This window comes from Chaetodon auriga, chromosome 16, assembly GCF_051107435.1.
Source record: "Chaetodon auriga isolate fChaAug3 chromosome 16, fChaAug3.hap1, whole genome shotgun sequence".
In the NCBI taxonomy this organism is placed as follows: Eukaryota; Metazoa; Chordata; class Actinopteri; order Chaetodontiformes; family Chaetodontidae; genus Chaetodon; species Chaetodon auriga.
In genome coordinates, this window is record NC_135089.1 from 335,775 (window position 1) to 362,740 (window position 26,966).

At 46.3% G+C, this 26,966-nt stretch overlaps 1 protein-coding gene across 4 annotated transcripts; it reads right to left on the reverse strand.

Annotated features, from left to right (window-relative positions):
- Window positions 1–1,390: 1,390 nt before the first annotated feature.
- Window positions 1,391–26,506, reverse strand: arhgap27l (Rho GTPase activating protein 27, like). Of its 4 annotated transcripts, none has more exons than XM_076752027.1 (21): window positions 26,369–26,506; window positions 18,098–18,226; window positions 16,772–17,718; window positions 12,592–12,804; window positions 11,474–11,653; window positions 11,096–11,254; window positions 10,903–10,968; window positions 10,676–10,771; window positions 10,323–10,400; window positions 10,160–10,225; window positions 8,335–8,402; window positions 8,121–8,208; window positions 7,529–7,630; window positions 7,353–7,451; window positions 7,117–7,189; window positions 6,810–6,929; window positions 6,545–6,643; window positions 6,372–6,449; window positions 5,550–5,684; window positions 5,000–5,105; window positions 1,391–4,319 (listed from the first exon to the last, which is right to left on the reverse strand). In XM_076752027.1, the coding sequence occupies exons 2-21, from the start codon at window positions 18,126–18,128 to the stop codon at window positions 4,142–4,144; spliced, it is 2,982 nt and encodes a 993-aa protein (XP_076608142.1). In that variant the 5' UTR covers window positions 18,129–18,226; window positions 26,369–26,506; the 3' UTR covers window positions 1,391–4,141. The 4 variants fall into 4 exon arrangements, with proteins under 4 accessions (XP_076608142.1, XP_076608141.1, XP_076608143.1 ...); XM_076752026.1 differs by having other exon boundaries at window positions 26,358–26,497; XM_076752028.1 differs by lacking the exon at window positions 26,369–26,506 and adding an exon at window positions 25,429–25,506.
- Window positions 26,507–26,966: the final 460 nt, after the last annotated feature.

Sequence of the window (26,966 nt, forward strand, 5' to 3'; positions counted from 1 at the left end):
CGTGAAAAACTGAAGAACAGCGCAGAACATGTACTCTAACGGCCAGCTGCAGCCAAGATAACATGCTAACGGCCGCTTGTTTAGGCTAACATGCTAACAGCCGGTGTAATTAAGCTAACGGCTAACAGCCGACGTAAATAAGCTTCATTAAAGATAAAATAATGACACATCAGTCTGACTGAACTGGTTTAAATGAACTAACGCGTCCTCAACGTGTGGTTCTTGAACGCAGCTCAGGGGCTAACGCTAGCTCCCAGGCTAACCTCACAGAGCTACACCTGCTGTTATTTGGCGTTAGCTTCCAGGGTAGCAGCAGCTGTCACACAGGTGAAACTTCTTACCTGAAGTAGCCTTAGTTCCTCGTGCTCCCACTCTCTCTGATCAGGTGTATTAAGGTGTTTTTGGGCTACTCGTGGGTCAGAGACAACAAATCGTCTCCATGACGACGGGCTGCCGGACGGCGTCTGCGCAGTGGAGAGCTGATCAGCTGAGCCCAGCTGATCAGGCTTCAAAGTTATTGATCCGATCGACAGTTCTGGAGGCTGATGATAAAGTCTTTAATCGATACGTGGAAAATAACTGGGTCCATTTAAGCCAGCACAGTTAGTCATACGGGACAGGAGAGTTATCACGTGACTTGCCTGTGGAGCGCACCGAACACACGATGAGCTTCACCTGCGGGATTAAACCACGTGATCACATGAAAAGAGAACCTGACACCGACTGACGAGTCTCAAAAACGCCACAGAGGATTTAGAGAATTCACACCTGACAAGCAGTTTGTGAGTCTGCAGAGAAAAAATAGAAATAACATATAAACATTGTGTTATTTTTATTGACAATAATTAATATTATGAACATTTCATACAGGAAAAATATAGGTATTCTATACCTTTTATAAATAACAATATTAGACAGACAGGTGACAGCAGACAGACAGGTGACAGCAGACAGGTGAGAGCAGACAGACAGGTGAGAGCAAACACGTGACAACAGACAGACAGGTAAGAGCAGACAAATGACATCAGACAGACAGGTGACAGCTGACAGATGAGGAGGAACAATGAGCCAACTGAAAACATGTCTGACCTCCAACAGGTTCGAAAGCAGAGAGAAGTCAGGTTTAACTTTAGTTTCACGTTCATGTCTGGAGGTTGTAGCTCAAACAGTAACAGCTGTGCTTTTGTTATCGTTGTGGATTCATGTTGAAATGAACTGGATTTATAAAAGTGTTTGATATTCAGTGTCTTTCCAAGGCTGCAGGTGCATGAAGCAAGACAGAAGTGCTTCATGAATCAGTGGGATTTTGGGTGGCAGACAGCGGATGCTCGGAGACCAGCTGCTCTAGTGTCCATATAACATGAGGTACAAAAGCACACTAACACTGACGTACAGATCAGTTTCATTTTTATTTCCGCTCAGTAAAATACCATCTTATGTACAGAGTCTACTCTCTCCGTTAACTTTGTTCTTTATCTGTAATACATATAAACTCAATACTATAAAAACATACAGCATTGTACAGAAGATCAGCTCTAGAATTTATCGTTGACAGTAAATTGTTCATGTAAAAAAATAACTTCTGTAAATCCTCTTGTGTGTTTTGTCCTCACTGACTTGTGGAGTCCCTCTGGGAAACATCCCGGGTCCTCTGAACTTTCCATTAAAGCTTTTTTAGATTCAAAGAAACATTTTAATAACTCTGTAGAGCCTCTTCCTCTGGGTTTGATCTACTCTGGAGTCAGATGTTTCAAATGGGTAGATCCATGACGTGTTTAGCCTAGCTTAGCACAAAGACTGGAAGTTATTTTTTTCTCTGTGATGACTTGGCTCAGTGGCTCCATATTGTATATGACCAATGATCCATCGTTTAATGAAGGTCTTGTTCATTTCATACTTCAATAAAACGTATACTTGGTATCAACATATACTGACTTGGAAAATGACTTTTAGGACTGAAGGCTGTCGTCCTGATTGATTGGAACACATCAGCACTTACTAAGACTCCAGTCTGTGAACATGGACATACACAAGCAGACCTCCAGTGTTCATCTACATGTAGAAACTAAGTCTGATTGACTTTATGAGACTGTACTGAACAACAAACAATCTGACACCAACACCTGAAGAGAAGAAGAGTTCATCAATAACAACACTGGCTGCTTGAATGTAGTCAGTCAGTTCAAAGACACTCATTAAACAATCTGACAAAAAAGGAAGCCAGCTCAGAGTTTACATTTCCATACAGTTTTTGGTCACTCTAAAAAGATCACGCTTCAACATCTGAATGTGAACCATCTCGTGTTCAACCGAGCAACTTTTGGGTCTCCAGAGTCTCTGTAAGTGAATATTTTTGATACTCTCAGGCACGAGAGATGACAGTCAATGATATGATAAAATTGCTTGGTTCAGGCTTCACACTCTAAAATTTCCACAGGCCGTTCTGGTTCAGGATGGGTAAGTTTACAATGTTTCTGTGTTTCTACTGGAAGTGTATAAATCCTGTTCAGCAAGATGTTTTTTGGTTCAGAAGAGGGTTTCCTTGGGGATGCAGAAAGCACTATCCCTGGAGATGGAAGCATCATTGAGTTCTAGGGTTTTGAAGGTTCTAGAGACATTTTATGTGTTCTTGAGGTAAGAAGTAAGTAAGAAAGGTGGACAGTGTCCGGAAATTGTTGGTATGTAGCATTATTCCAGCTTCTCATGTCTCTACATTGCTGCCTTGAAAACAAAGTCGAAGTGCTGGATAAGGTTTCAGAAAGAATCCAGGGTTCAAGGTGGTACCATTCAGGGTCTAACTGTGTTGTCTAAGGCTTGGCGGTCCAGTGGTGAGAAAATTATATAACAATAGTTTCCAGCTCTAACCCCCAGTAGTTCCTGCTCAAAGTGAGAAACAAGTTGCTTTTTAAGGTGCTAAGTAAGTGTTTTGTTTGGTCTGTTACCTTTAACAAGCAGTGAAGCTGCTGGTTGAAGTGTCAGAATCAGTCCAGGATTCTAAGAAGTTCTACCCAAGCTCTATCTGGATTATTTAGAACTGAGGTGTCTCTAGGCTGTATATGGCCCAAGAGACTGTTTGATCCAGCCCACGAGGCAATTCAGAAATGCAAAAAAGAAAACAAAGACAGGTCAGAAATACAAAAAAAAAATCTAAAACAGCAGATTAAGATGATTTTCTGAGCGGTCCCTGAATGCAACACACGTAGCGGATATGTTGCTGTGACAGTCAAGAAAAGCAGCTGCAGAGAGTCACAATAGAAATGGACAATTCTTTTTTTGTTGAAGTAAAAAACAGACCAGTGTGTCTCAGTTAGTTTGTGAGGAGGAGCTCACAGTGATGAAGATAAAGGTCAAACTGAAGAATCATCACAGTTAAAACATGCTGAACTGCACCAGCTGAAGGATAAACTGTCTTGCATGAAGTTAACGCTCTTCAGAGTTTGGACGCTCAACAAGCAGCTTTAACAGACCTCATTCTGACAGACACAGTGCTCTACAGGCAGGTTTGTGCTAAGCTAACAGCTAAGAAGCTAAAACCTCCTTCAGAAGGAGGATTTGAACGTGAAATTGAAGTTGTGGCAAGTGCAACTGGAAAGAGGAAACACTGAGCACGTTCCTGCTCTGAAGAACAAAAGCTGCCCTGATGTCTGAATCTGCTGCTGAGGTAAAACTCCTTCAGGTGTTTGGTGAAAAGTTTCAGGACAGGTTTCAAAACAAGTCCAGGGTTCATGATGGTTCCACTTGGCGTCTAGTGAAACCTGTAGGTTCCAGCTTTAATCCCCCATGAAGTTATGTTTGGTTCCATAGATCTATGGGGGTCTAGGGGCTGTTGCCTTGAAAGAAGAACAAAGCTACTCCAAAGGTTTTAAAACCAGTCCAGGGTTCTAGGTGGTTCCATCCAAGATCTACTTGTGTTTAAGGGTCATTTAAGGCACAGTGGATAAACAGGGGCATCAAATAGCCAGCATATTCAATTCAAGATGTTCAATCCCCAGTGAACTCGGGTTCAAGAGAAGGCGATGCATAGGTCCAAAGTTTGAGAAGGTTCTCTGACAATTTTTGGCAGGTCTCATGATGTTTGGGAGGCTTACAGAAGGTCCCCAGTGGGTTCTTGAAGGTCCCAGAGAAGTCTGGGAGGTTCCCCCTACCTCTGGGAGAAGATGGTCTGGAACTCGTTGAGCATGAGCTCCACTATCTGGCTCTGGAACACCATGTGGATCGTCATATTAGCTGACTCGGTCTGGGGGCGGAGCAACGTGGGGCCAAACACAATGGCGATGCTCTGAACTGACATCCTGTTAGACTCCTTGTGTTCGACCACCCTGGAGAGAGAAATGCGAGAATATGAATGATTTTTATCAGTTATCATCCTCACAGCACCTGATTACAAACGACAGCATTGTTCAGTAATACTTAACAGTTAGTGTTTTCAGAGTTTCTTTGTTCCTATTCATACTGATGTACCGTGCATTTTAATTTGATGTCACTCGTGCTTGCAGCTTATTTGTCTTCATGTTTATTACCTAGATATCTGAGTTTATCAACTACTCAGAGTTGAACACATGGACTATTTTCAGTAGGACCAAAATACAGGGGGTCTCAGGACTGTTAACTGACACCTGGGATACCCTGAAAATCTAAAAATCAAAGATTTTTACCGTAAAGTCCATTTTAATGTATTTTTGAACACTGTTTGCATGGACATATATATCTCCTCTGCATTTTAACAAACCTTTCGTCCAGTTAACACAAACCAGTCCATAAGCAAACAAAGAACGTCTCTACCAGAAAAGGAAATAAAAACAGTTCTTTAAATCACTAAACAGACTTCAGGTGAATGTCAAACATGTCAAAGAGTTGTACCACACATTGTGTGCTAGGAGTGTGTTGGAGCTGAATCCATACCTCTGGGTTACTATCAGCCCTTGGTTAATAAGTGTAAAAAGCAGTCCTCGACTTCTGTATGCCAATCCAGGTTTGAGAAGCCTCAGAGTGAACTCACTTCTGCAGGTGTTTGAACAGGAGCTCCATGGTGTCATGGTTCGGTAGAGGCAGAGAGCGAACCAGGTCCTTCATGTAGGAGACCCTCAGGCTGTAGTCTGGGACCTCTGCATGGACATCAACACAGAGCTGCTTCAAACACTGACAGGTTCATTTTTAGGCAACACTCCCAAAGACAGCTGCTTCAGCTAACAACGTTATGTAAAGGAAATGTTATTCATTTCCTCAAAAACATTCCACCAAAATCAGTCAGATGTAAGAAGGAAAACAATTTAGATCCAAAAGGCAGCTTTAAAAAGGTGATGAGAGCAGTCACATCATCTTCAACTGTGAGACTGAAAGTCTGTACTTCATAGTAAACGTCTGAAGAAGATGCACTGTGTCTTTTTGTATGACTGGTACCAAAAAGCTTCCTCTCATGTTAATGTTTGGTCCATACTTGTCTTTAAGACTGATGTTTGTCAGATTATTTTTCATGGCTGGTTTGAATGTGTTTGTCGGCCGTGCAGCAGGCGTGGACAGAATACGATGTGGGCTTTTTGTGTACTGACGGATGGCGGCGATGAACTTGTCGAAGCAGCTGAAGGGGAACAGCGGCTCTGGAAGCTCGCGCAGGAAAAGCTTCAGAGCTCCAGTGATCACGTGGATCTCCTCCCACTGTCCGTCCTCCAGGTCCAGCTGTTCCTCTGCAGGGACAGCAGGATGAAATGATTAAGAAAAAGAAGGCAGGCAGACAGACAGACAGACAGACAGGCAGGCAGGCAGGCAGGCAGGCAGGCAGACAGACAGACAGGCAGGCAGACAGACAGGCAGACAGACAGACAGGCAGGCAGACAGGCAGACAGACAGACAGACAGACAGGCAGACAGACAGACAGACAGGCAGACAGACAGACAGACAGACAGACAGGCAGGCAGGCAGGCAGGCAGACAGACAGACAGACAGGCAGGCAGACAGACAGGCAGACAGACAGACAGGCAGGCAGACAGGCAGACAGATAGACAGACAGACAGGCAGACAGACAGGCAGGCAGGCAGGCAGGCAGACAGATAGACAGGCAGACAGACAGACAGACAGACAGGCAGGCAGGCAGACAGACAGGCAGACAGACAGACAGGCAGGCAGGCAGACAGACAGGCAGGCAGGCAGGCAGACAGACAGGCAGACAGACAGACAGGCAGGCAGGCAGACAGACAGATAGACAGACAGACAGGCAGACAGACAGGCAGGCAGGCAGGCAGGCAGACAGATAGACAGGCAGACAGACAGACAGACAGACAGGCAGGCAGGCAGACAGACAGGCAGACAGACAGACAGGCAGACAGACAGGCAGACAGACAGGCAGACAGACAGACAGACAGACTGGTTGGTACCATGATCAGCTTTGTGTCGTAGTTTCTGGATCACAGCCAGGTTCCCGCTCACTCTGTAGATCCCGTCCACATCCAGACCTGAACACAAACACAATCACACACACATCAGTCTGCTGTGTGTTTGTGTCCTGTTGAATGTGTGTTTGTGCTGTGTGTGTGTTTGTGTTGTGTACCTCTCCTCTCCACTGCTCGGACACACTTCTCCACAAACTTGGGGATGGTGGTGTTTTCTCTGTGACAGAGTGTGTCCAGGTGGCAGCCGAACACGTTATCTGAACGGGTGACGAGACTCGTTAGACAAGTTCACTCAGTATGAATACACAGAAAGTACTCTGTACTTGTACTCTGTTGGTACTCTGTTGGTGCTCATCATGGCGTCCCTCTGGACTCTGTGTGGATGGACTGTGGTCATACAGAGACCGGCTGCGTCTCAGTTACCTCTGATGTATCCTTTCTCTTTGACGCTCTGCAGCGTCGGCCTGCGCTGGAGGAAACGTCGTAGTTTGGTCCGAACTCGTCTCTGCTCGGACTCGGCCGTTCCTGATGAACTCCTGGTGGCTAAAACAGAGAAGAAGACGTTCAGTCTTATTTCACTTTGATTGTTGACCTCAGAAACAACAAACTCAACTGAACGTCCATTTTCATGCCTGTGACAACATTCGTCGTCTTCATCTGCACACTGACTTTGCTCAGTTGTGATAAATGAGAATGATAAAATGAGACTGAGTTTATATTGTGGACTCACATGTCCTCTTCCTGTCTTTGTCCTCTTTGTCTGAAGCAGCTTCGTCCTCGTCCTCTGACAGATGATCGTGGTCCTGAAAGAGTTTGACCGAGTGAAAGGGCGCCGCAGCTGTCCTGACGGCGTTATGAGGTGATCATGTTTCTGGTCTATCGGTGAAGAACTTCAGGGACTGGATCTGAGCATGAGACACTGTGCGTGTGTGTGTGCGTGTGTGTGTGTGTGTGTGTGCTTGTTACCAGCTGCCTGATGGTGTCCTGCATCACTTTGAGCCAATCGCTGATGATGCTCTCGGTGTCGTACTGCATCAGATACTCGCAGCCCTGACGAGTCCTCAGCTGCACGCAAACACAAACAGGCGTGATGAGAGCGGTGAAAATGAAGCTGGACTGTAACCACGGGAACACACCGGTACCTCTAGGACGTTCTTCTTGGACGACTTGTCCTTGGAGGCCCAGCTCACTGAGGATCCTCTCAGATCGACGGTGTATTCTGGAACAATCTGTGACGATTTACTCTGAAAACAGGAAATCGTCATCAACATGACGATCGCTGACCGACGGGTTCAGTCTGAGTTCATCGTGTCATTGTGTCGCTTACATGCTGAAAATCACCTGACAGTATTTTAACGTGTTTGACATGTTACCCTTCAACCTGCTGAGTCATGAACGACAGTCTAATTGAATGCTTGCAGAGCTCTGAGCTAATGCTAACATGCTGATGTTACACAGATACAATATTTGATTGTGGTTCAGGATCTCCGCTTCAGTTCTGACACGAAGCTTCTTTTATGAAACACCTCCAGGTTCCTGTGAGCCGGTCTGAACTGGGTTCTTTGTGGGTGCTGTTTGGTTGATGAGACGTTTTCTTATTTGTTGAAATATTTTTAGGATATCCGTGATCTGTTGTTATATTCAGTAACTCATAACTTAGTGTCAGCTGTGTTATTACAGAACACTGACTATGATGAGTCAGTTCGTGTTCCAGTATGTGTTACTGGTTCTTACAGCGTTCCCAGTGGGAGCAGATTTGGGGTCTCTGTGGAAGGTGAGGATCCCTCCGTGGAGGACGGTCCAGGACTGACTCCAGTTCTTCCTGTCCAAAAACAACACAAACAACAAACAGAACAAGACAAACTGAACAAACTGCACAACACATGACATCACATGACAGCAGCAGACGAAGAGCAGAAACACACTTCACGGACAGAGAGACGCTCACCGGATCTTTTTGCCATTATCGGCTACTTTGGTCTTGTTGATGATTCCTGCTTTCTCCAGCAGATGGCACTGTAAACACACACACACACACACACACACACACACACACACACACACAGGTTAGTCCTCAGGTTTCTTGAAACCTGCAGGTCAGCTTTGAAATTTGACTCCCGTGTAAACGAGGGAGTGGTGTGTGTGTGTGTGTGTGTGTGTGTGTGTGTGTGTGTGTGTGTGTGTGTGTGTGTGTGTGTGTGTGTGTGTTCAGGTGTTCAGTCTGCTCTCACCTGTAGCTCAAACACTCTTTTATCTCTGTGAATAAAATCTACTTTTGACGTCTTCAGTCTTGTTTTTTTACATCACTAAAGAAAACACAAAACTACACAAAACTACACACACTTTTCACAGAGGAACTCTTCCTCAAAGGACCCCAGCATCTTGCTTAGTGGCATCTTTCTTAAGCACCCAGTGGAACCTCCTCAATGACCTTAGAAAGTCCTCGAGAACCTCTGGAACATTATCAGGGTCTCTTCGACTCACTTGAACCTCCTAAAAGATCCATACAATCTCCTCAAGAATCCCCAGAAGACTCCCAAGGACCTGTAGATTATCCACACAGACCCTTACAACCTCTACAGTGACCATAGAGCCCACTTAAGGACAACCAAGACCTCCTCAAGGACCACTAGCAGATGCCCAAGGACCTCTAAAAATGCCTTATGGAAGCTTAGTTGTTAATCAAAGACCCCCAACACTTCATCAAGGACCTGTAGAAAATCTTTAAAGAGAGCTAAAATCTCTTCCTGAACCCATAATCCCTTCTCAAGGACCCCTTAAACTCCCATAGAAGTCCATCAAGAACTAGAACAAACTATTCAGAAGATCATCAGAGACCCCACTTCACAATGATCCCCAAAACCTCTCCTAGATACTCCTCAAGGACCTCTGAAGTGTCCCCAAAAACTCTTAGCTGTCAGAGCTGCCAGAGGACACCTGTCTGACTCTGGGTCATCTGTAGATCTCTTCCTCAAACAGACTTTCTTCTATGTCGTATAACTCAGTCAAATTTTATTTTGGTCCAGTCTGTGTCTTTGTGCCTTTAAAGCATAAGCAGAACCATGAGCAGAACCACCATCAGAACTGACAGCAGAACCATCAGGAGAACTATCAGCTGAACCAACAGCAGAACCATCACCAGCACCATCACCAGAACCAATAGCTGAACCATCAGGAGAACCATCAGCTGAACCATCAGCAGAACCAACAGCTGAACCAACAGCAGAACCATCAGGAGAACCAACAGCTGAACCAACAGCAGAACCCGTCCAGAGCTTCAGATGTGCTAACACACTGGATAACTCTGAAGGTATGATTAGGAGGTTAGTCGAGAAACACTGGAGAACTTTCTGGGCTACATGCTTGATGGTGGGGTAAACCGGGGCCCCCGGCTACACACAGTAAGACCCTGATCCAGCTGAGAATCGAACCCAGGACCCACTGACCCTGGAGCAGCAGTGCTAACCACTGAGCCACCGTGTTGCCATTTCTGGATAATAATAATAATAATCATCAAAATGTTGGACAGCAGCAGGAATAAGACACAGCAGGGGGCGCCGTCCATCTGAACTGCCCAGAAAGTTCCCTTCAGATAATGAGTCGGTGTTTAAGACATGAAACGTTTGATTGGCTGTGAGTTAGAAGAAAGGTTAGTAACACCTGGTCTGCTGTGACAGACCGTTTCCATGGCAACAACAGGAGATCTGACAGAGACAACCCAACAGACAACAACACCCAGCAACGTCAGCAACCAATCAGGGCCCAGGACCTACGTGCAGCTGATGGGAGCCTGCGCTCCGATCGGACAGATTCCTCTTCAGTCTGTGCCTATCAGAGAGCTTATGAGGGAGAACGGGGTGACATGAGGGCGAGCGAACGAGGTGTGATGGAGATGAATGAGGCAGGTGTGTGAGGGAGGGGAGTGTGTGGGTCTACCTCTGGACTGTCGGGGGAGTGTCTTCTGTGAGACGTCTCCGTGAAGTCAGAGACGTTCCTCCTGTGGCTGACAAACGTCTGAAACGCAAAGCAGTGTTTTTTCCAAGCGTTAGGGTTATGTGTGTTCACCACCATTAGCATAAGTTACCATCACCATTAGCATAAGTTACCATCACCATTAGCATACGTTACCATCACCATTAGCATAAGTTATTAGCACCATTACCTTAAATTATCAGCACCATTACCTTAAGTTATCACCATCATTACCATTATTTCCTTTTTTGTAATTGTAATTAAATGTGTTGCTCAACTTGTTTTGTTTACATGATTGTTGTGTTGGTTTGACTCACGTCTTCGGCCACACTGTGTCTCCAGTTCCTGACCTGCACAGTCGCTCCCTCCTCAGAAACTCCATTTCCCATTAGCCTTTGGGGCAAATGTGGAAGCTGGAAAATTTGATAAATTACTGAAGATCAGATGTACAAACAAACGAAGACGTAATGAACAAAGCTGACCCTGATCTCTGTGTGTGTGTGTGTGTGTGTGTGTGTGTGTGTGTGTGTGTGTGTGTGTGTACCGTTGTGAAGACAGTGTCGTTGTCCTTGTGGCCGTCCACAGGATAATCTTCTTCTGGCAGTGGAGGCTTCAGTTTAATCACATAAACAACAATCATCAAAGAAAATTCTCCACTTTTATTTTGAGAAAAGAAAATCAAAGAATCCTAAATAAATTCATAATATATAATCTGCCGTCTTAATCCAGGATCGTACCGGGCCGCCCTCGTGCCTCCTGCTGGCTGTCGGTCCTGGGGGGGATGAGGAGGGGGACAGGGGCTCTGGTGCGTCCCATGACGTGGCTCCTGAGGTGGGGTTGTAGTAGTAAAATCTCCCTGAGACTTCGTCCACCAGCTGCTCCCAACCACAGCCACCCTGACAGGAAGGACACCAGCGAATGCTGTAATTGGTTGATGATGCAGCACAATGTCGCCCTCTAGAGGACAGATCATGACATCACATTCCTCTGCATGCTGCGGCGTAACGTAGCATCAGGCAGCCATCATCAAACAGAACGCTTCATGTTTATTATCATTGCGTGTTTTTATCCTCGTAGGCATTTTAATTCCATCAATGACCGCAGGTGATTCGTACCTGAGAGGAGGCGGGGGAGAGCAGAGGGGAGGGGGAGGCCAGCTGGCCCCCCTCACCACCTCTGGAACGGTCCATGTCTCGAGAAGGTGGGGGTGCCGGGCGATGGGGGTCGGACCAGGTGGTCTGTCTGGTTACAGGATGGAAATAAAACACCTTCCCGGTGTCCTGGTCAGTGTGCACCTGGACGAGTTCATTTCATACACAGAGACAGACAGCGAGGTTCAAACAGCACACTCGAGTCCGAGTCCACGCAGGTGGACCGGACCGCACCTGAACGCACCATCAGTTCACCTGCCGGACTCCGCTCAGGGGAGTGAAACGTTACAGACATACGATCAGTGACAGTTTTGGAAAAAGAGAACATCAGTTTGTCACCTAGCGACACGCAGCGTGGAGCGTTCGAGCATCAGTCGACGTTTTAAAACACCATCTGAACACGAGTCTGAGGAGTGAAGTGCAGCACTGAGTGCCAGGACGTTATTTTAGTGAAGTTTTGATTGTTGTTTGTCTCGTTGACGTGTCTCTGAGCAAGGCAGTGAACCGTCACCTGCTCCTCAGCTACATGTTGCTTTGACTGTTCATTGGATCACAGCAGAACAAAAGAGAACGTCTCAGATTACAGATTAAACTTTAATCACGTCGCGGTAACATGAAGAGACGCTGCAGCAGAGAGGAGTGGATTGAAGTCAACGAGGAGAAGACGACGACGATTAACATCAAAATTGAAATTAAGATAAAACTTCTCACGTGATGTTGTTCTCACCAACTCTTTAACTCCGTTCAACGCTTGGACATAACACGTCTTCTTGTCTCAGTCCTTCACTTTCAGCGCTTTCTTCCAGTCCTTTCAGTGCTTCCTGCTCACCTGCCACTTCACCTTCTTTCAGCCGTGAAAACGATCACATTAAATTGGTTCTTCTGCCTGAACTGACTCCTGACTCCTTTCAATCATCTGCCACTTCACCTTCTTTCACTCCTTTACTTTCTTTGCATTTCCTCTGTCACTTCAATACCTTTCAGTGCTTCTGTCTCCACTGACACTTTACCTTCGGCTCAGGTGTGACACACATGAAACACACCTGTGCTTCACAGCTATCAGAGGTCAGAGGTCACCTCACCTGCCATCCGTCCTGCGGGCTGAGGGGGGAGGCGGGGCTCATCATCCCGGAAGAGGATACTGAAGAATAGGGGGTGTGGTCTGGAGCTGGGGGGGCGTGGCCAGGAGGAGGCGATGACGGCAGGGCGGGGCCAGAGGCCGAGATCTGAGGGAGAGACGTTTTCTTCAGACTGCAGATGTTGGCATAGATGGGCGAGTTAGGGGAGCTGAGGTCCTACAGAGACAGAGACAGAGACAGACACAGAGTGAGAGGGTGAGAGCTGGGACAGTCTGTCCCTCAGGTTAAACTGCAGGCTGAAAAAAGGTTTGGACTGAAGCAGCCAGTCCTGCTGGGTTCAGCTGTAGGGTCCCTGTAAGGGTCCACCCAGCAGTCACATCTTTGGTTCTGTTCTGAACCATTAAAAGCCCAACAGACGTCAGGTGTGACAGGTGAAAGCAGTTCTCACCTGTGCCGTTAACGTGGATAGAATTCAGGTTTCTAATCCTCAGCACAGAGCTGCTGTCTCCGAGGTGAACCATGACGGTTCTGGACATTTCTGAAGGAAACACGTCTGAATCTACTGCCTCGACGGGACGAGCGGCCTCAGTTCTTACTGAACAAACCTTCCATCTGTCGACAGGACGACACCAGAGCTGCAGCGATCGGTTCATCGATCGGTCAAACGACAGAAAACAAGTCGGTTATTGATCCGAGCAGAAACGAGAAACATCGAAGAGTTCCAGGACGTTCAGACTTCAGTGAACTGAAGCTGAGACTGACCGTCTTCATTAACACAAACAGTGTGTCTCTGGGTGGACGGAGCTGCTGTCCAACAGGAAGAACTCCTCCTATGTTTTATAAACACACACACACACACACACACACACACACACACACACACACACACACACTCTCTCTCTCTCTCTCTGTCAGTAAGCGAATGCACTAAACCACAAACATTAAATCCTTCCTTCTTGTGTTCAGGTGCTGGTCTCTGTCCGTCTGAATGTCTTTGCAGTGAACGGATCAGATCAAACTGTTTCTTAAACACTGAAGCAGAGACAGAAAACCTGCTGACTTCTTAATCTGACCTTCCATCACCATTCATTTCCTCCAGCTGATTTCTCTCTAGTATTTAAACAGTTCGGAGACTTTTTTGAGGAAATGAACTGAAATAAAACACTTTTTACGTGACAAACGCTGAGCAGGTGAAGTACTTTCACCCCATTTGTTTCATAGTTGCAGTTTTTTTTTATTTTTTTTTTACAAAATCCAGATTAAGAAAACACATCAGTTTATTGTCACAGATTAAACGACCAGAGATGAAACGAGCTGAACTTTGACAAACGACATCCTGTTTATACGTTAATACATCAACAATCACCATCCAACAGTATCATAAATAACACAGCCTCTGAGTATTAGCAGTACTTTTACTGTTGATACTCAAAGAACATCAACATGCTCTTCTTATATTAATCTTTACTGATGCTGCTGTATTCTGGAATTTCTGGAATTTCCCCTCGCGGGACAAATAAAGGAATATTGATTGACTGATTGATTGATTGATTGATCACTAGTGCTTCTGTACTTCCACTGCAGTAAATGACTGAATCCTCCACCACTGACAGAATACTGGATATAACCACCCAGCCGGACTCTGACAGACCCCATTAGACCAGGATCAGGTGCGACTCCTCTCAGTGTCACAGGTTTGTCAGCTGACTGCAGATCAGCTGTGTCTCTCTTCACACTGTCTAAATGAGCCACTTCCACCTTGTTTCCACAAAAGTTAACGTGCACAGCAAACAAGTAGCTTCATCCGCTTCAGTTCAGGTTTCGTGGACTTACCCATAATGCCTCTCTCTGTTAAAGTCCCTTCACCATCAGACTGGAGCAGGTTTATCATCCGTCTGTCACTGGAGCTGTCAGGTCGTCAGACTGGCTGCCTGCAGGCTGAAGCTCCGCCCCCACCCTGTTCAGCACGGGTTAGCCCCGCCCACATCTGGGTTAAACACGCCCCTGCTTGCTGATTGGCTGTGGGTATTTTTTAGGAATCAAGTTTCTTTAATTGTCTGAACACGATCGCAGGTTTATGCATCTTCAAGGACTCATGAAAAGGTTTGTGAAGGACACCTGGAACGTCCAGGGACCCTTAAGTTTGGACAAGACGCCTGGAACTCACTACGATTCCCTGAAACTGATCTGTGAACAGTCTACAGGGACCACCATGCCTTTGACAAGATGCCCGGAGCCTCCTGCAGGACCCTCAGACTCCTTCAAGAACTCCTTCAAGAACTCCTTCAACCTGCTCAGACCTGCAGACGGAACGTCTCCAAGGACTCCTGGAATTTTGTTTGTTTGTCCAGCTGTTTGTTTACATGCACACACACACACACACACACACACACACACACACACACAGACAGACACACACACACACACAGACACACAGACAGACAGACAGACAGACAGACAGACACACACACACACACACACACACACACAGACACGCACACACAAACACACAGACAGACACACACACACACACACACACACACACACACACACACACAGACACAGATACACACGCAGACACACACAGACACACACATGCAGACACACACACACAGACACACACACACACACACACAAACAGACACACACACACACACACACACAGACACACACACACAGACAGACACACACACAGACACACACACACATTCTCTCATCCTGCGGGTGTCGCTGCAGCGCCATCTTGTCCCACTTTCCTGTCCAACCCTGAACACATCCTGTGACATCACTACATCCTGCTGACCTCATCGCATCCTCCTGTGACATCACCATCACCAGATCCAGAGCAGACGCCCAAACTCAGAGTGACAGGATCAATATTTGAACCAGAAAGAGAGAAATGAAGAATTCAAATGTTCAAAAGATAAAACCACATCAAAACAAACAGGAAATGATTGTAATAATGTTTACAAAGTAAACATGAGTAAACATGTTGACAGGTTACACTGAACACTCATAATGAGACGAAAGAGGAACTCTAAATGGAAAAAACACGTGAAGGAACGAATAAAGAAACCATCAAATGTGAAAAGAAGAAGTGATCAAAGGCTGGAGGTCAAAGGTCAGCTCAGTTTCTAAGGAAACAGCTTTTCTTTCTGTCCTCTGCGCTTCCTGTGTGGACGCTGCAGGAAATGAGACGCTGGACGGGCTCTTATTTTGGAAAACGACCTGCAGCCTCTGACTCTGATTGTTACTATTGATACATTTTATTTATTGATTATTAATCTGATCGTCTGCAGAGACAGAGAGACAAACAGAGAGACACCAGAGAGACAACCACAGAGACAATCAGTCCAACAGAGAGACAAGCAGAGACAACCAGTCCACTACAGTGGTCTACTACAGTCCTCCTAGAACAACTAAAACTACGTCTGTCTCTTCAGCCAATCACTGAGTTTCTACTGCCACGATCCTCCAATAGTGAAATGTGAAAAATGGTCTCTGACAAACCTGAGGGACATGACAAAAAGACAAACTTCTGTCCTCTGCATAGAGACGACATTAAAAACAGCACAAATAACAACGTGGTTCACCAGAACAGGACACAGCACAATCAGAAACTCCTGCCAAGTAAAAACAACCATGAAAACACAGCGTGTCTCTGCAGGTGTCTCCACAGGTGTGGGTGGGTCTAATGGCCCAATATTAAATAGAGGAGAATATTAATCAGCGACAATTTTAAACAATATTCAAGTTAAGAAAATCTCTTCACACTCAGGGCTGTTTGTATCATTACGCATCTTTAGAGTCGATGCAGCAGGACCAGAGACGTGATCGGTTTCAGTCCCGCATCAGTCTGTCTCTGGTTGTTTGCATGTTTGGATCATGAATAATCTGAATTTATGTTTTTTACAGAGACGTCAGAGAGCTGCTGACATCACGTCCCGGGATGAAGACCACGGTTGCTGACTGAAAACTCTCACCTGGCTCACAGCTACTCACATGTCCCAGAACATCTAATTGAACAACAGACATTATTCTGATAAATCCACCAAATTCTCACATGAGGAAGCATGAAGACTATTGGACCATCTGAACATGGACTTTGGAGTGGGACTGACCTGATGGCAGGACCCAAAGTGTTTCACAAGAACACATACTGAGAGGGTCTCAGATGTCTTACCTGTGTGGGAGGCGTGGCAGGTGCAAGTTCAGGGGTTGCTCCAGGACTCACTCTTCCTCCAACCAGAGCTTCCACGTCCAGGTTCAGGTCCTGGATGGACTCATAGATGTGGTTTGAATCCCCCTCCTTCAGTGAATCCTTGTTGCCATCCTCCTCCACACTCATCTCCTCCACCTCCTCCTCCAGCTCGATCGGTGACTCCGGGTTGTCATGACGACCTGTGGATGATGAGGACGTACTGAGAAGGTCATTGTGGGGGGGGGTCATTGGGACCACCGGCGTCTCCACAGGGATGGGCTGCGTCTGGGGCCGAGGTGGGGAGAGGGGGTCTGCTGGACTGAAACTGGGAACTCGATGTTTCCCAGAGTCTCTGTGCTCATCTAGGAACCCTGAAACAGGGTTTTTGCTCAGAACATCATCGGCCATGTTCATACTCCCACTGGTGGTCGTGGTCCCAGCCTCTGTGGGACCAGCAGGAGGGTTGCTGGAATGTCGCTGTGTCGGCGCCAACAGAGGTGAAAGGTCATGGAAGTCCAGTGGGACACCAAATGTGGACATGCGGTTCTCAGTCTTGCGGTATCCAGTGGAAGCATCGGGTCTGAGGCGGATCGTCACCTCATCCCCCGGTTTGGTTTTGGTCCCACTGGGCTCCTCCAAAGTCTTTGGAACAGGGACGGGCACTGGGACAGGTGCCACCACAGGTAGAAGTACAGGTTCAGGACTAGGCAGACCAGCAAAGTCCAGAGGTGAGGGGAAGTCCACCGGCAGCTCTTTGACATACTTGGCAGGGATGTAGAAGGGCTTGGAGCTTTGGTCGCTCCGGACCTGCCACCAGTGGTCGTTGGTTTTAGCCAGCAGGACATAGCGTTCGTTAGGTTTGATGGAGACCAGTGCACCATCCCGACCCTGGTACTCATACTGAAACTCCACCAGAACCAGGCCCAGACCTGTAAGACCAAGACCAGACCACAGGATCAGAGGAAATAATATAGAAATAATAAAGAACAGTTCTATGAAATACAAGAGCTGATGCTAACTCAACTGCTGCTGCTGCTGCTACTTCAAATACTACTACTGTTAAAAAACTTCCACTACCTCTTCTTTAACTGCTAATGATACTTAAACTGGTGATGATACTTCGACTGGTGATGATATTTCAACTGACATGACTACTTCTGCTAATGATACTTTAAGCACTACCACTATCATTACCTCTACTACTCCTTCATTTACTGCTACTTTATTTACATACTGCGAACACTGCTGCTGCTACTGCTGTCGTTTCAGGGCCCATCATGGCTGCTCTCTTGTAAAATGAGTACTCACCTCTGCTGAGCAGGGAGGAGGTTGTTGCCATGGTGACAACTCTGGGTTCCTCAAGCCCGTCTCCCTCAGGTAGATGGGCAGGTGGTGCTGAAGAGGAGAGGTCAAAGGTCGCACCTGATCATCAGGTCCCTGAAAGAGAAAACTTACATCAGACCAGTTGGAGCAGATTTAACAGCATGTGTTGCATTAAATACACGTAAAAACAGGAAAACAGACAATGTGGTTACTCAAGCAGGCAGATAAGACAAGACAAGACAAGACAAGACAAGACAAGACAAGACAAGACAAGACAAGATAAGATAAGATAAGATAAGATAAGACAAGATAAGATAAGACAAGATAAGACAAGACAAGACAAGAAAACACAACACAGTAGGCAGTTTGAGTGGATTTACTGACCTCCTAGCAGCTAGCTTAGCATTCTTACCAAACCTCTGCTGTTCACATCCTCAAACTGTGACATTGGCTAGCTCGCTAAGAACACACAACATGTAAGTAACACAGGGTGGAAAGTATCTAAGTATATCTTCTCGAGTACTGTCCTGAAAATTCTCCTCCTGCTTCAGCTCAATGAACTCTTTAAAAAGCCTCTTGGATCAGCTGACAATGCATCATCACAAAGCTGAAAACAGCCTGTTTTTCTGAGCTTGTCACACTTTTTGGAGATACGTGGTTCTCACAGGACAGCCGCACTGCAGACATGTGATGACCTTATAGAAAATGATGCATTGCTGTCGATTAAAGTGTTTAAAGGTACATTTACAGCATGCTGCACTTTTCAGCAGCGTGCTGATGCTAACAGCTAATTCTGCATGTTTCCACTTGTTTCAGTGATTTGTTGAAGACACAAACAGCTTCCTGTTGGTCAAAGGTTCTGTCCCTTTGCTTTGTCTCACAGTGAAGTCATATGTGACTTCCTGTCCTGGTGTCCTCACAGTCCTCTTCAGACTTTAACTGCTCTGATGTCAGTTGCTGCTGTCTGGCCTGATTTCTCTAACGGCCACTCGGTAACTTTTTAACCAGGCTCAGATCTGCTGGACTCCTTCTGGGATACAATCATGGATGCCAACGTTAGAAAAGAACCGGAAGCGTTTAAAGTACTCTCACTCAGTGGACTCAAAGGATTAAACAAGTTTACACACGAACATCAAACAGCGTTTCTACAAAGACGGACTGCAGTAATATTAGACATGAAGCTGAGGAGAAAAAGGCAGGACTGTGTGTTTCCTGTTGTTTGAAAGTATTACCACACCCTGCATCAAGGTAACCCTCTCCCGATCAGCCAAAAACCTCTTCACGGTTACTGCCATGAACACCAGCAGCTGTGACATAAAGTCTGCTTTAGTGATGAAGAAGGTTCAGTCCTCGAAGTGCTCGCCGACACTGAAGCTGAAGCGCTTTAGACGAGAGCGACTGAGAGCCGAGTCCGTGAAACACTGACTGAGGATCAGAGGAATGACAGTTATGTGTTCCTCTCTTTCTTCTTGTCAGAACAAGTCAAACTACAATCAGCTCTGAACGCTGAACCCTTCCTGCAGCTCCAGAAGTTAACGCTAATGCTAACGCTAACGCTAACCTCTGCTTCACCTTCACGTTCCCTCTTTGGCTCCTGAAACGTGGAGCTGTACCTCACAGCTGGTCTGACAGCGTGTCCGCGGTGAAGTGCTGGACGCTGGTCTGTGAAGTTTACAGCTGAACCTGTTCAGGATTGAAGGCCTCACCTGTGTTACAGGATGTCAGCACATACTGATCAGGTCAGTCAAACTCACCTGTCCGCTTCTCGTTAGTGTTTGCTCGGCTGTTAACGACTGCTTCACTGTTTCAAAGTAAAAGCCCTCCAGGAAAGGGAGGGATCGTAAGTGTTCAGCCACAGAAAGACAACAGTCTGCAGGTTTTCCCTCCGAACCACAGGCTCCACCCACTCATCAGGTACAGGCGGGGCTTCTCCGTGGCAACACCTGCTCGGGTGGAAACCTGCAGACTTCATCCTGTTTACGTGTTGCAGGTTGGAAACAGATTCCAGTGAAATGTGGAAAATGAGGACACGTCGCACGTCGCCAACTGTAATGTGCGTAGGTGCAGGCGGAGGGCTAGCGGGTCACGCAGTTAGCGTAGGCTCTGGTTGGTAAGCTAGCTCAGAGCCGACAAGCGGAGGAGTTGGGATTTACTCAACCGTTTTATTTCACAATATGGAATTTCGACCATACGACGGCTGGTCTCCACGGCGCTGCGCTTACTAACATACATGTTTATAAAACATAGACGTCATGAACAACACCGACACATTACCAAATCTTCATCATGGAGTTCCTCTTCGGGAGTGTCCGTAGGGTGAGGCATCGGTGAATAACTAAAAAATGGTTCTACATGCATAACAAAAGGAGGCACCACCACCATGCGGTGCTATTCAGTATCACAATAATGATGCTGCAGACTCTGACTGTTACACAACAGTACACAAAGTACACACAGTACTTCAAACGAGCTCAGCCTGAAACATCAGACAGAAAAACACTGACAGGAACACTTTACTGATACACCAGTACTTCTAATTCAAGTACTTGAAGTACATTTTACTGATAATACTTGCATACTTTTACTTCAGTAACTACTGGAGTATTGTCACCATGGGGTGGTATTAGTACTTTTACTGAGGTAAAGGATCTGAATAGTACTTCTGCCAATGCTGACCTCTGAGCAGTCACCACACACACTCACAGACACACGCACACACTCTCTCTCTCACACACACACACACACACACACAGAACAATAGCAGGAGGCCATTGTTGGCCCTGTTCTGTTTACAGAGGGAAGTGTCAGCTCTTCCTGTCTGCTGTAAGTCCCGCCCACACTGCAGTGTAGACTCCACCCCTTAGTGACACCACAGGCTGGTGTGTGTGTGTGTGTGTGTGTATGTGTGTGCTTCCTGTCTTTGTACAGGAACAATAGTAGACGTGTCCAGATGAAGCTGAACAGCTGAACATTCACCATTTGATTTTCTCGTCTTCAAACTTCTCCTGATCTAAATGATCATCAATAACTAATCAATAAATATGATCGTTTCTGTCTGAAGCGTCGTCACACAAACTGCTGCATGTCAGGGCTGGAACCCGACCTGCACACACACGTACCCTGTCTACCCCGTAAACACTGTAATGTTTGAGCAGTTGTACCCACGATGCCCCTCTGCACGTGGTAAGATAAGATAAGATAAGATAAGATAAGATAAGATAAGACTTAAGTACCATGCCGTAAACTTGAAGGACTGATGTAAGCTGCAGCTCTACGCCTCATTTCTCCTGCCAGTTATTATTGTTGTTGTGAGCTGCTGCTGTTCTCTCTCAGAGATAAATAAAGTTTTATTAAATTGAACTGGCTGTTTGAAACAAGAGTCTTCATGGTGGTAAACAGTCAAACCTGCTCTGAGTCACCTGAACACACCTGAGCCAGGTGTGTTCAGGTGTGTGAAAGGGCCTGAAGTGCTGGAATGCAGCCGACCCCCCCCCCGTCTGTTTGTCTCTCAGCCACACCCACTCAGCCAGGAATGCAACACACACACACACACACACACACACACACACACACCCTCCCTGGTCAACCGCAGGACTGAAGTGTGTGAGAAAATAAACTGAGAGAGCTGTCAATCATTAAACTGAGGTTGAGGCTTTGTGGCAGGACACGCCCGTCAACCAATCAGAAGAGACAAAGAATTTAAAGGAGCAGGACACCAGAATTCATCACCAGAGGATCAATAACATGTGTGACATCATAAACCCAACAGCCAATCTGATGAGGATCCAGATTCAACCTTTACCCTCAGCATGAGCACGGGGTGTGGTATCACGCACGCACGCACGCACGCACGCACACACACACACACACACACACACACACAGAAATAACTGAGTTTAAATCATGAAGCTGTCGGCGGACTCCGCCTCCTGAAAGCTGAACTTTTACAGGAATGTTTGGAGGAGCTCGGAGTCCAACCACACTCAGTTTTATATGTTTATGTTCACCACAAACACAGAAATGCTGCTCTCTGATTGGCTGTCAGCTGTCTGCTACAAACAGGTATCAAACACTTCAAGTAAACAGTTCATGCACCCCAAAACTTCCTTAATGACCTCTAGAACTTTATTTAGGACCTCCATGACCTCCTCAACATCTACATCTTCAATGATCTCAGCATTCTCCTCAAGGTCATCCAAAGCCTCCTCAAGGACCTCACACTCTTATTAAGGACCTCTACCCCTGTTCAAGGACCTCACACTCTTATTAAGGACCTCTACCCCTGTTCAAGGACCTCACACTCTTATTAAGGACCTCTACCCCTGTTCAAGGACCTCACACTCTTATTAAGGACCTCTACCCCTGTTCAAGGACCTCACACTCTTATTAAGGACCTCTACCCCTGTTCAAGGACCTCACACTCTTATTAAGGACCTCTACCCCTGTTCAAGGACCTCACACTCTTATTAAGGACCTCTACCCCTATTCAAGGACCTCACACTCTTATTAAGGACCTCTACCCCTGTTCAAGGACCTCACACTCTTATTAAGGACCTCTACCCCTATTCAAGGACCTCACACTCTTATTAAGGACCTCTACCCCTATTCAAGGACCTCACACTCTTATTAAGGACCTCTACCCCTATTCAAGGACCTCACACTCTTATTAAGGACCTCTACCCCTGTTCAAGGACCTCACACTCTTATTAAGGACCTCTACCCCTGTTCAAGGACCTCACACTCTTATTAAGGACCTCTACCCCTGTTCAAGGACCTCACACTCTTATTAAGGACCTCTACCCCTATTCAAGGACCTCACACTCTTATTAAGGACCTCTACCCCTGTTCAAGGACCTCACACTCTTATTAAGGACCTCTACCCCTGTTCAAGGACCTCACACTCTTATTAAGGACCTCTACCCCTGTTCAAGGACCTCACACTCTTATTAAGGACCTCTACCCCTATTCAAGGACCTCACACTCTTATTAAGGACCTCTACCCCTGTTCAAGGACCTCACACTCTTATTAAGGACCTCTACCCCTGTTCAAGGACCTCACACTCTTATTAAGGACCTCTACCCCTGTTCAAGGACCTCACACTCTTATTAAGGACCTCTACCCCTATTCAAGGACCTCACACTCTTATTAAGGACCTCTACCCCTATTCAAGGACCTCACACTCTTATTAAGGACCTCTACCCCTGTTCAAGGACCTCACACTCTTATTAAGGACCTCTACCCCTGTTCAAGGACCTCACACTCTTATTAAGGACCTCTACCCCTGTTCAAGGACCTCACACTCTTATTAAGGACCTCTACCCCTATTCAAGGACCTCACACTCTTATTAAGGACCTCTACCCCTGTTCAAGGACCTCCACAATCTAATCAAGGACCTTTACAACTTCCTCAAGAACTTCTACAGCATTGTCGAGGACGTGTTTAATGACCTGTTCAAGGACCTGAAAGCATGAATGGGTTTAAAGAAGTTGCTCAAGGACCTCCAGCACCTCCTAAAGCAGGGGTGGGCAACCTCCAGCCTCCGTGCCTCCTACAGCCCACAAGACCGTTTGATCCATCCCCAAAGACATCTCTAAATACAAAAACTACCAAGACAAGCAGGTGTGTCTCAGTTAGTTTGTGAGGACGAGCTCTCAGTGATGAAGATGAAGGTCAAACTGAAGAGTCTTCACAGGACAAACAGCTGAAGTGGACGAGCTGCAGGACAGATGATGAAGCAGCTCTCACAGACCTCATCCTGACAGACAGTGTTCTGCAGCAGGTTTGAGCTAAGCTAACAGCTAAGAAGCTGAGACCTCCTTCAGAAGGAGAACTAGTGAAGGAGAGCCTTGTCGCTGCTGTGGAGCCGAGAGCAGCAGACAGAGTCAAACTGTCCAAAGTGTCTCTGTGATCTGACCTCCATGGTGGACGTTACCAAGAACCTCAGAGCTGAAGCTGAAGCTCCAGCAGCTTCTCAGCTCTCTGCTGTCACATGAGAAACCATGAAGAGGAAACACTGAGGATGTTCCTGCTCTGAAGAAATGAAGCTGCTCTGAATCTGAAGCTGCTGCTGCTGAGCTGAAACTCCTTCAGGTGTTCGTCAGAAGTTTCAGGACATGAAGAGTCAACAAAAGGAACAAACAGGTAAATTCAGGTATTAAAATGTGCTCGTATTGAGAGAATCACACACTTTGGGATGTTTGTTGGCTGGACGATATTTTTCTGAATGCTCTGCTGTACTTTGAAATATCAGGCTAACACTGAACGTACACGCGACGTGTTTATTTACACGCATGTCGTCATGTGAGAGACAAACAAACAGAAAGACAAAAATCAACATCTGAACAACAAACTGGATGTTTTCATTTCAGTGTTTTTAATGTGAAAATCAAATCAAATCCTCATTCTCTTAGTTTGTTACGGTAGAAAAACATAATAAGAAATAAATGAGATCAATAACTTTTAATTGAATTCCAGTTAATGAACATTTATTGGTTCATTTTATTTAATCACATTATCTTCATGTTCATCTGCTGCAACATTAACGTGATGAACATCTTAATCTTCGAATCAATAATTCTAATCAATAATTCTGAGCCAATAAGATGTAGTGTTCTGAAGTACTTTTACTTTTATGTGTTGATGCTAATACTGTCCAATTACTTTTACTCAAAAGAAAGTACAATTTTAAATGCAGGATTTTATTTGTAGCAGAACACTTCTGTACTGTGGTACTGATACTTTGCTGAGGTACAAGAGAGTACTACTAAAACTACAACCCAATGCCATACTGCCACACATCACACTGCTTCACAGTGTACTGTGAGTAGTAGTACACAGTAGTACACAAAGAGAGGCCGCAGTACGTTCATCTGAACTGAAGCTGAATGTTTCCCCTCATCCTCCACTTCACTTTGTCTTTGTCAACTTCCTCACACTGTCTCGTCTGTAGCCGGGACACAGCGTCTGTCTCTGAGAGACACACACCCGGTGACACATTCCTGCCAACACACACACACACACACACACACACACACACACACACACACACACACACAATCTTAACCAAAAGTCGAGCCATAACTCTGAAATCAAATGGTCCCCATAATGTCCATAATGTCCATAATGTCCCCAAACATCAATGAGGACATTTTTCTACTTTCTGCAGAGAGTAAGTTTTCAAAATGTCCCGACCAAAATCAACCAGACGAAACTTCAACAGAGAGCGCACACACAAGAGATACACACACACACACACACACACACACACACACACACACACACACACACGCAGACGGACACACAGATGTGTTTTACCTGCAGTAAACGTCTGATCCAACCATCCTGCTGCTCTTTGACAGTTTTTGTCTCCTGTATTCCTGAAGGGGCGAGTCCAAATCACAGACACAGGTTCCCCTCTCTCTCTCTCTCTCTCTCTCTCTCTCTCTCTCTCTCTCTCTCTCTCTGGCCCCGCCCCTCCCTGACCTGCCAGTCTCAGCTTGTCCTCCTCCCATTTCTCTACTTCCTGTCTCAAAGAGGAAGACACATGTACATGTGCAGACCAACAGCGCCCCCTGGCTGCACTCAGCAGGTCTGTGTGGACGTCTCCCTCAGCTCAGCTCAGCTCAGTTCAGTCCAGCTCAGCTCAGCTCAGCTCACAGCGTTTGAGTGTCAGTGGTTGTTGCTTCAGTCTGCAGGTGAGGTCATGAACAGCTGACATTCATTCATTCATTCATTCACTCATTCACTCACTTTAACGCTCAGACAAACTGTTCTTCTGAGGCCTGAGGTGAGTGAAGCAGCGACAGAACGTTCAGCGTCATGTTGATCCTCCGTTTAACGTTTCTGAATCGATGACTGACGTCATTTTTTGTGCTTTTCCTGATTTTAACGCAGAATTAACACGATGGCGTGTTTTCAGCGTCTCCACTCGTTCAGCAGCGCAGTGCTGTTCTGAACCGGAAAGTCGTTGATTTGTCGGGTCGACGGGGAGCGTGAGCGTTAAACTGGCGTATTCTGAGGACGTCACAGTGTGAAGTACTCCAACAACTACGTTTAACCAGTATCAGAAGTACTTCATCCATCAAATGTACACAGAGACTTGACACAACTTTAAAAATGGTGATGTCACTGTTTGATGTTTGTATGTTTACATTTGGACGGATACGACAACAAAAACGACAACAACAACGACAACAACAACATCACAACAACCAGCAAACGATTAGAAAGCTGAGGCAACTTACAGACGACACACCTTAATTGACCAGTTATGGTCTTCCATGTCGTGTCCACAGCCCACAATAGCCAGTGAGAGTCCATGCTGCCAGGAAGTGTCTCGTTGTCCTCTTTGTGTCCAGAACAGCTTTTTGAACTGGGCTTCCCGTAGAAGTGAGGATTTGTTGCTTCAGAGGGTAAGTCAGTGCGAAGATCAGATCCCAGCTTGTGTCCCAGCTTGTGTCCCAGCTTGTGTCCCAGCTTGTGTCCCAGCATTGGCCCGCAGACCTTCCCTCTTCATCGTTGTCCTCCCGGCGTCTTTCTCTGCAGCTTCAGCAGCAGAACTTCCTCTTTGCTTCCCCAGTGATGTCAAGTAGTGTTTGCAGGCTCTGTGAGTCCTTGACAGTCCACCTCTCCTCAAGTCTGTCCTTCTGCACTCGACCACAAGCTCCTGCTACTCGGAGCACTTCCTCCATTGACCTCCTCCTCCATGAGCTCCAGCAGGAGCATTTGTTCGGCTGCTCCAGGTCTCCAGGTCCCGGTCAGGAGCCTTCGTGAAGAGACCAGACTTCACTCTGGCTGGGAGGCGGGGCGTCTTCCATCTCTGAGGAGGACAATGATCTTTGGCTGGTGGTGCT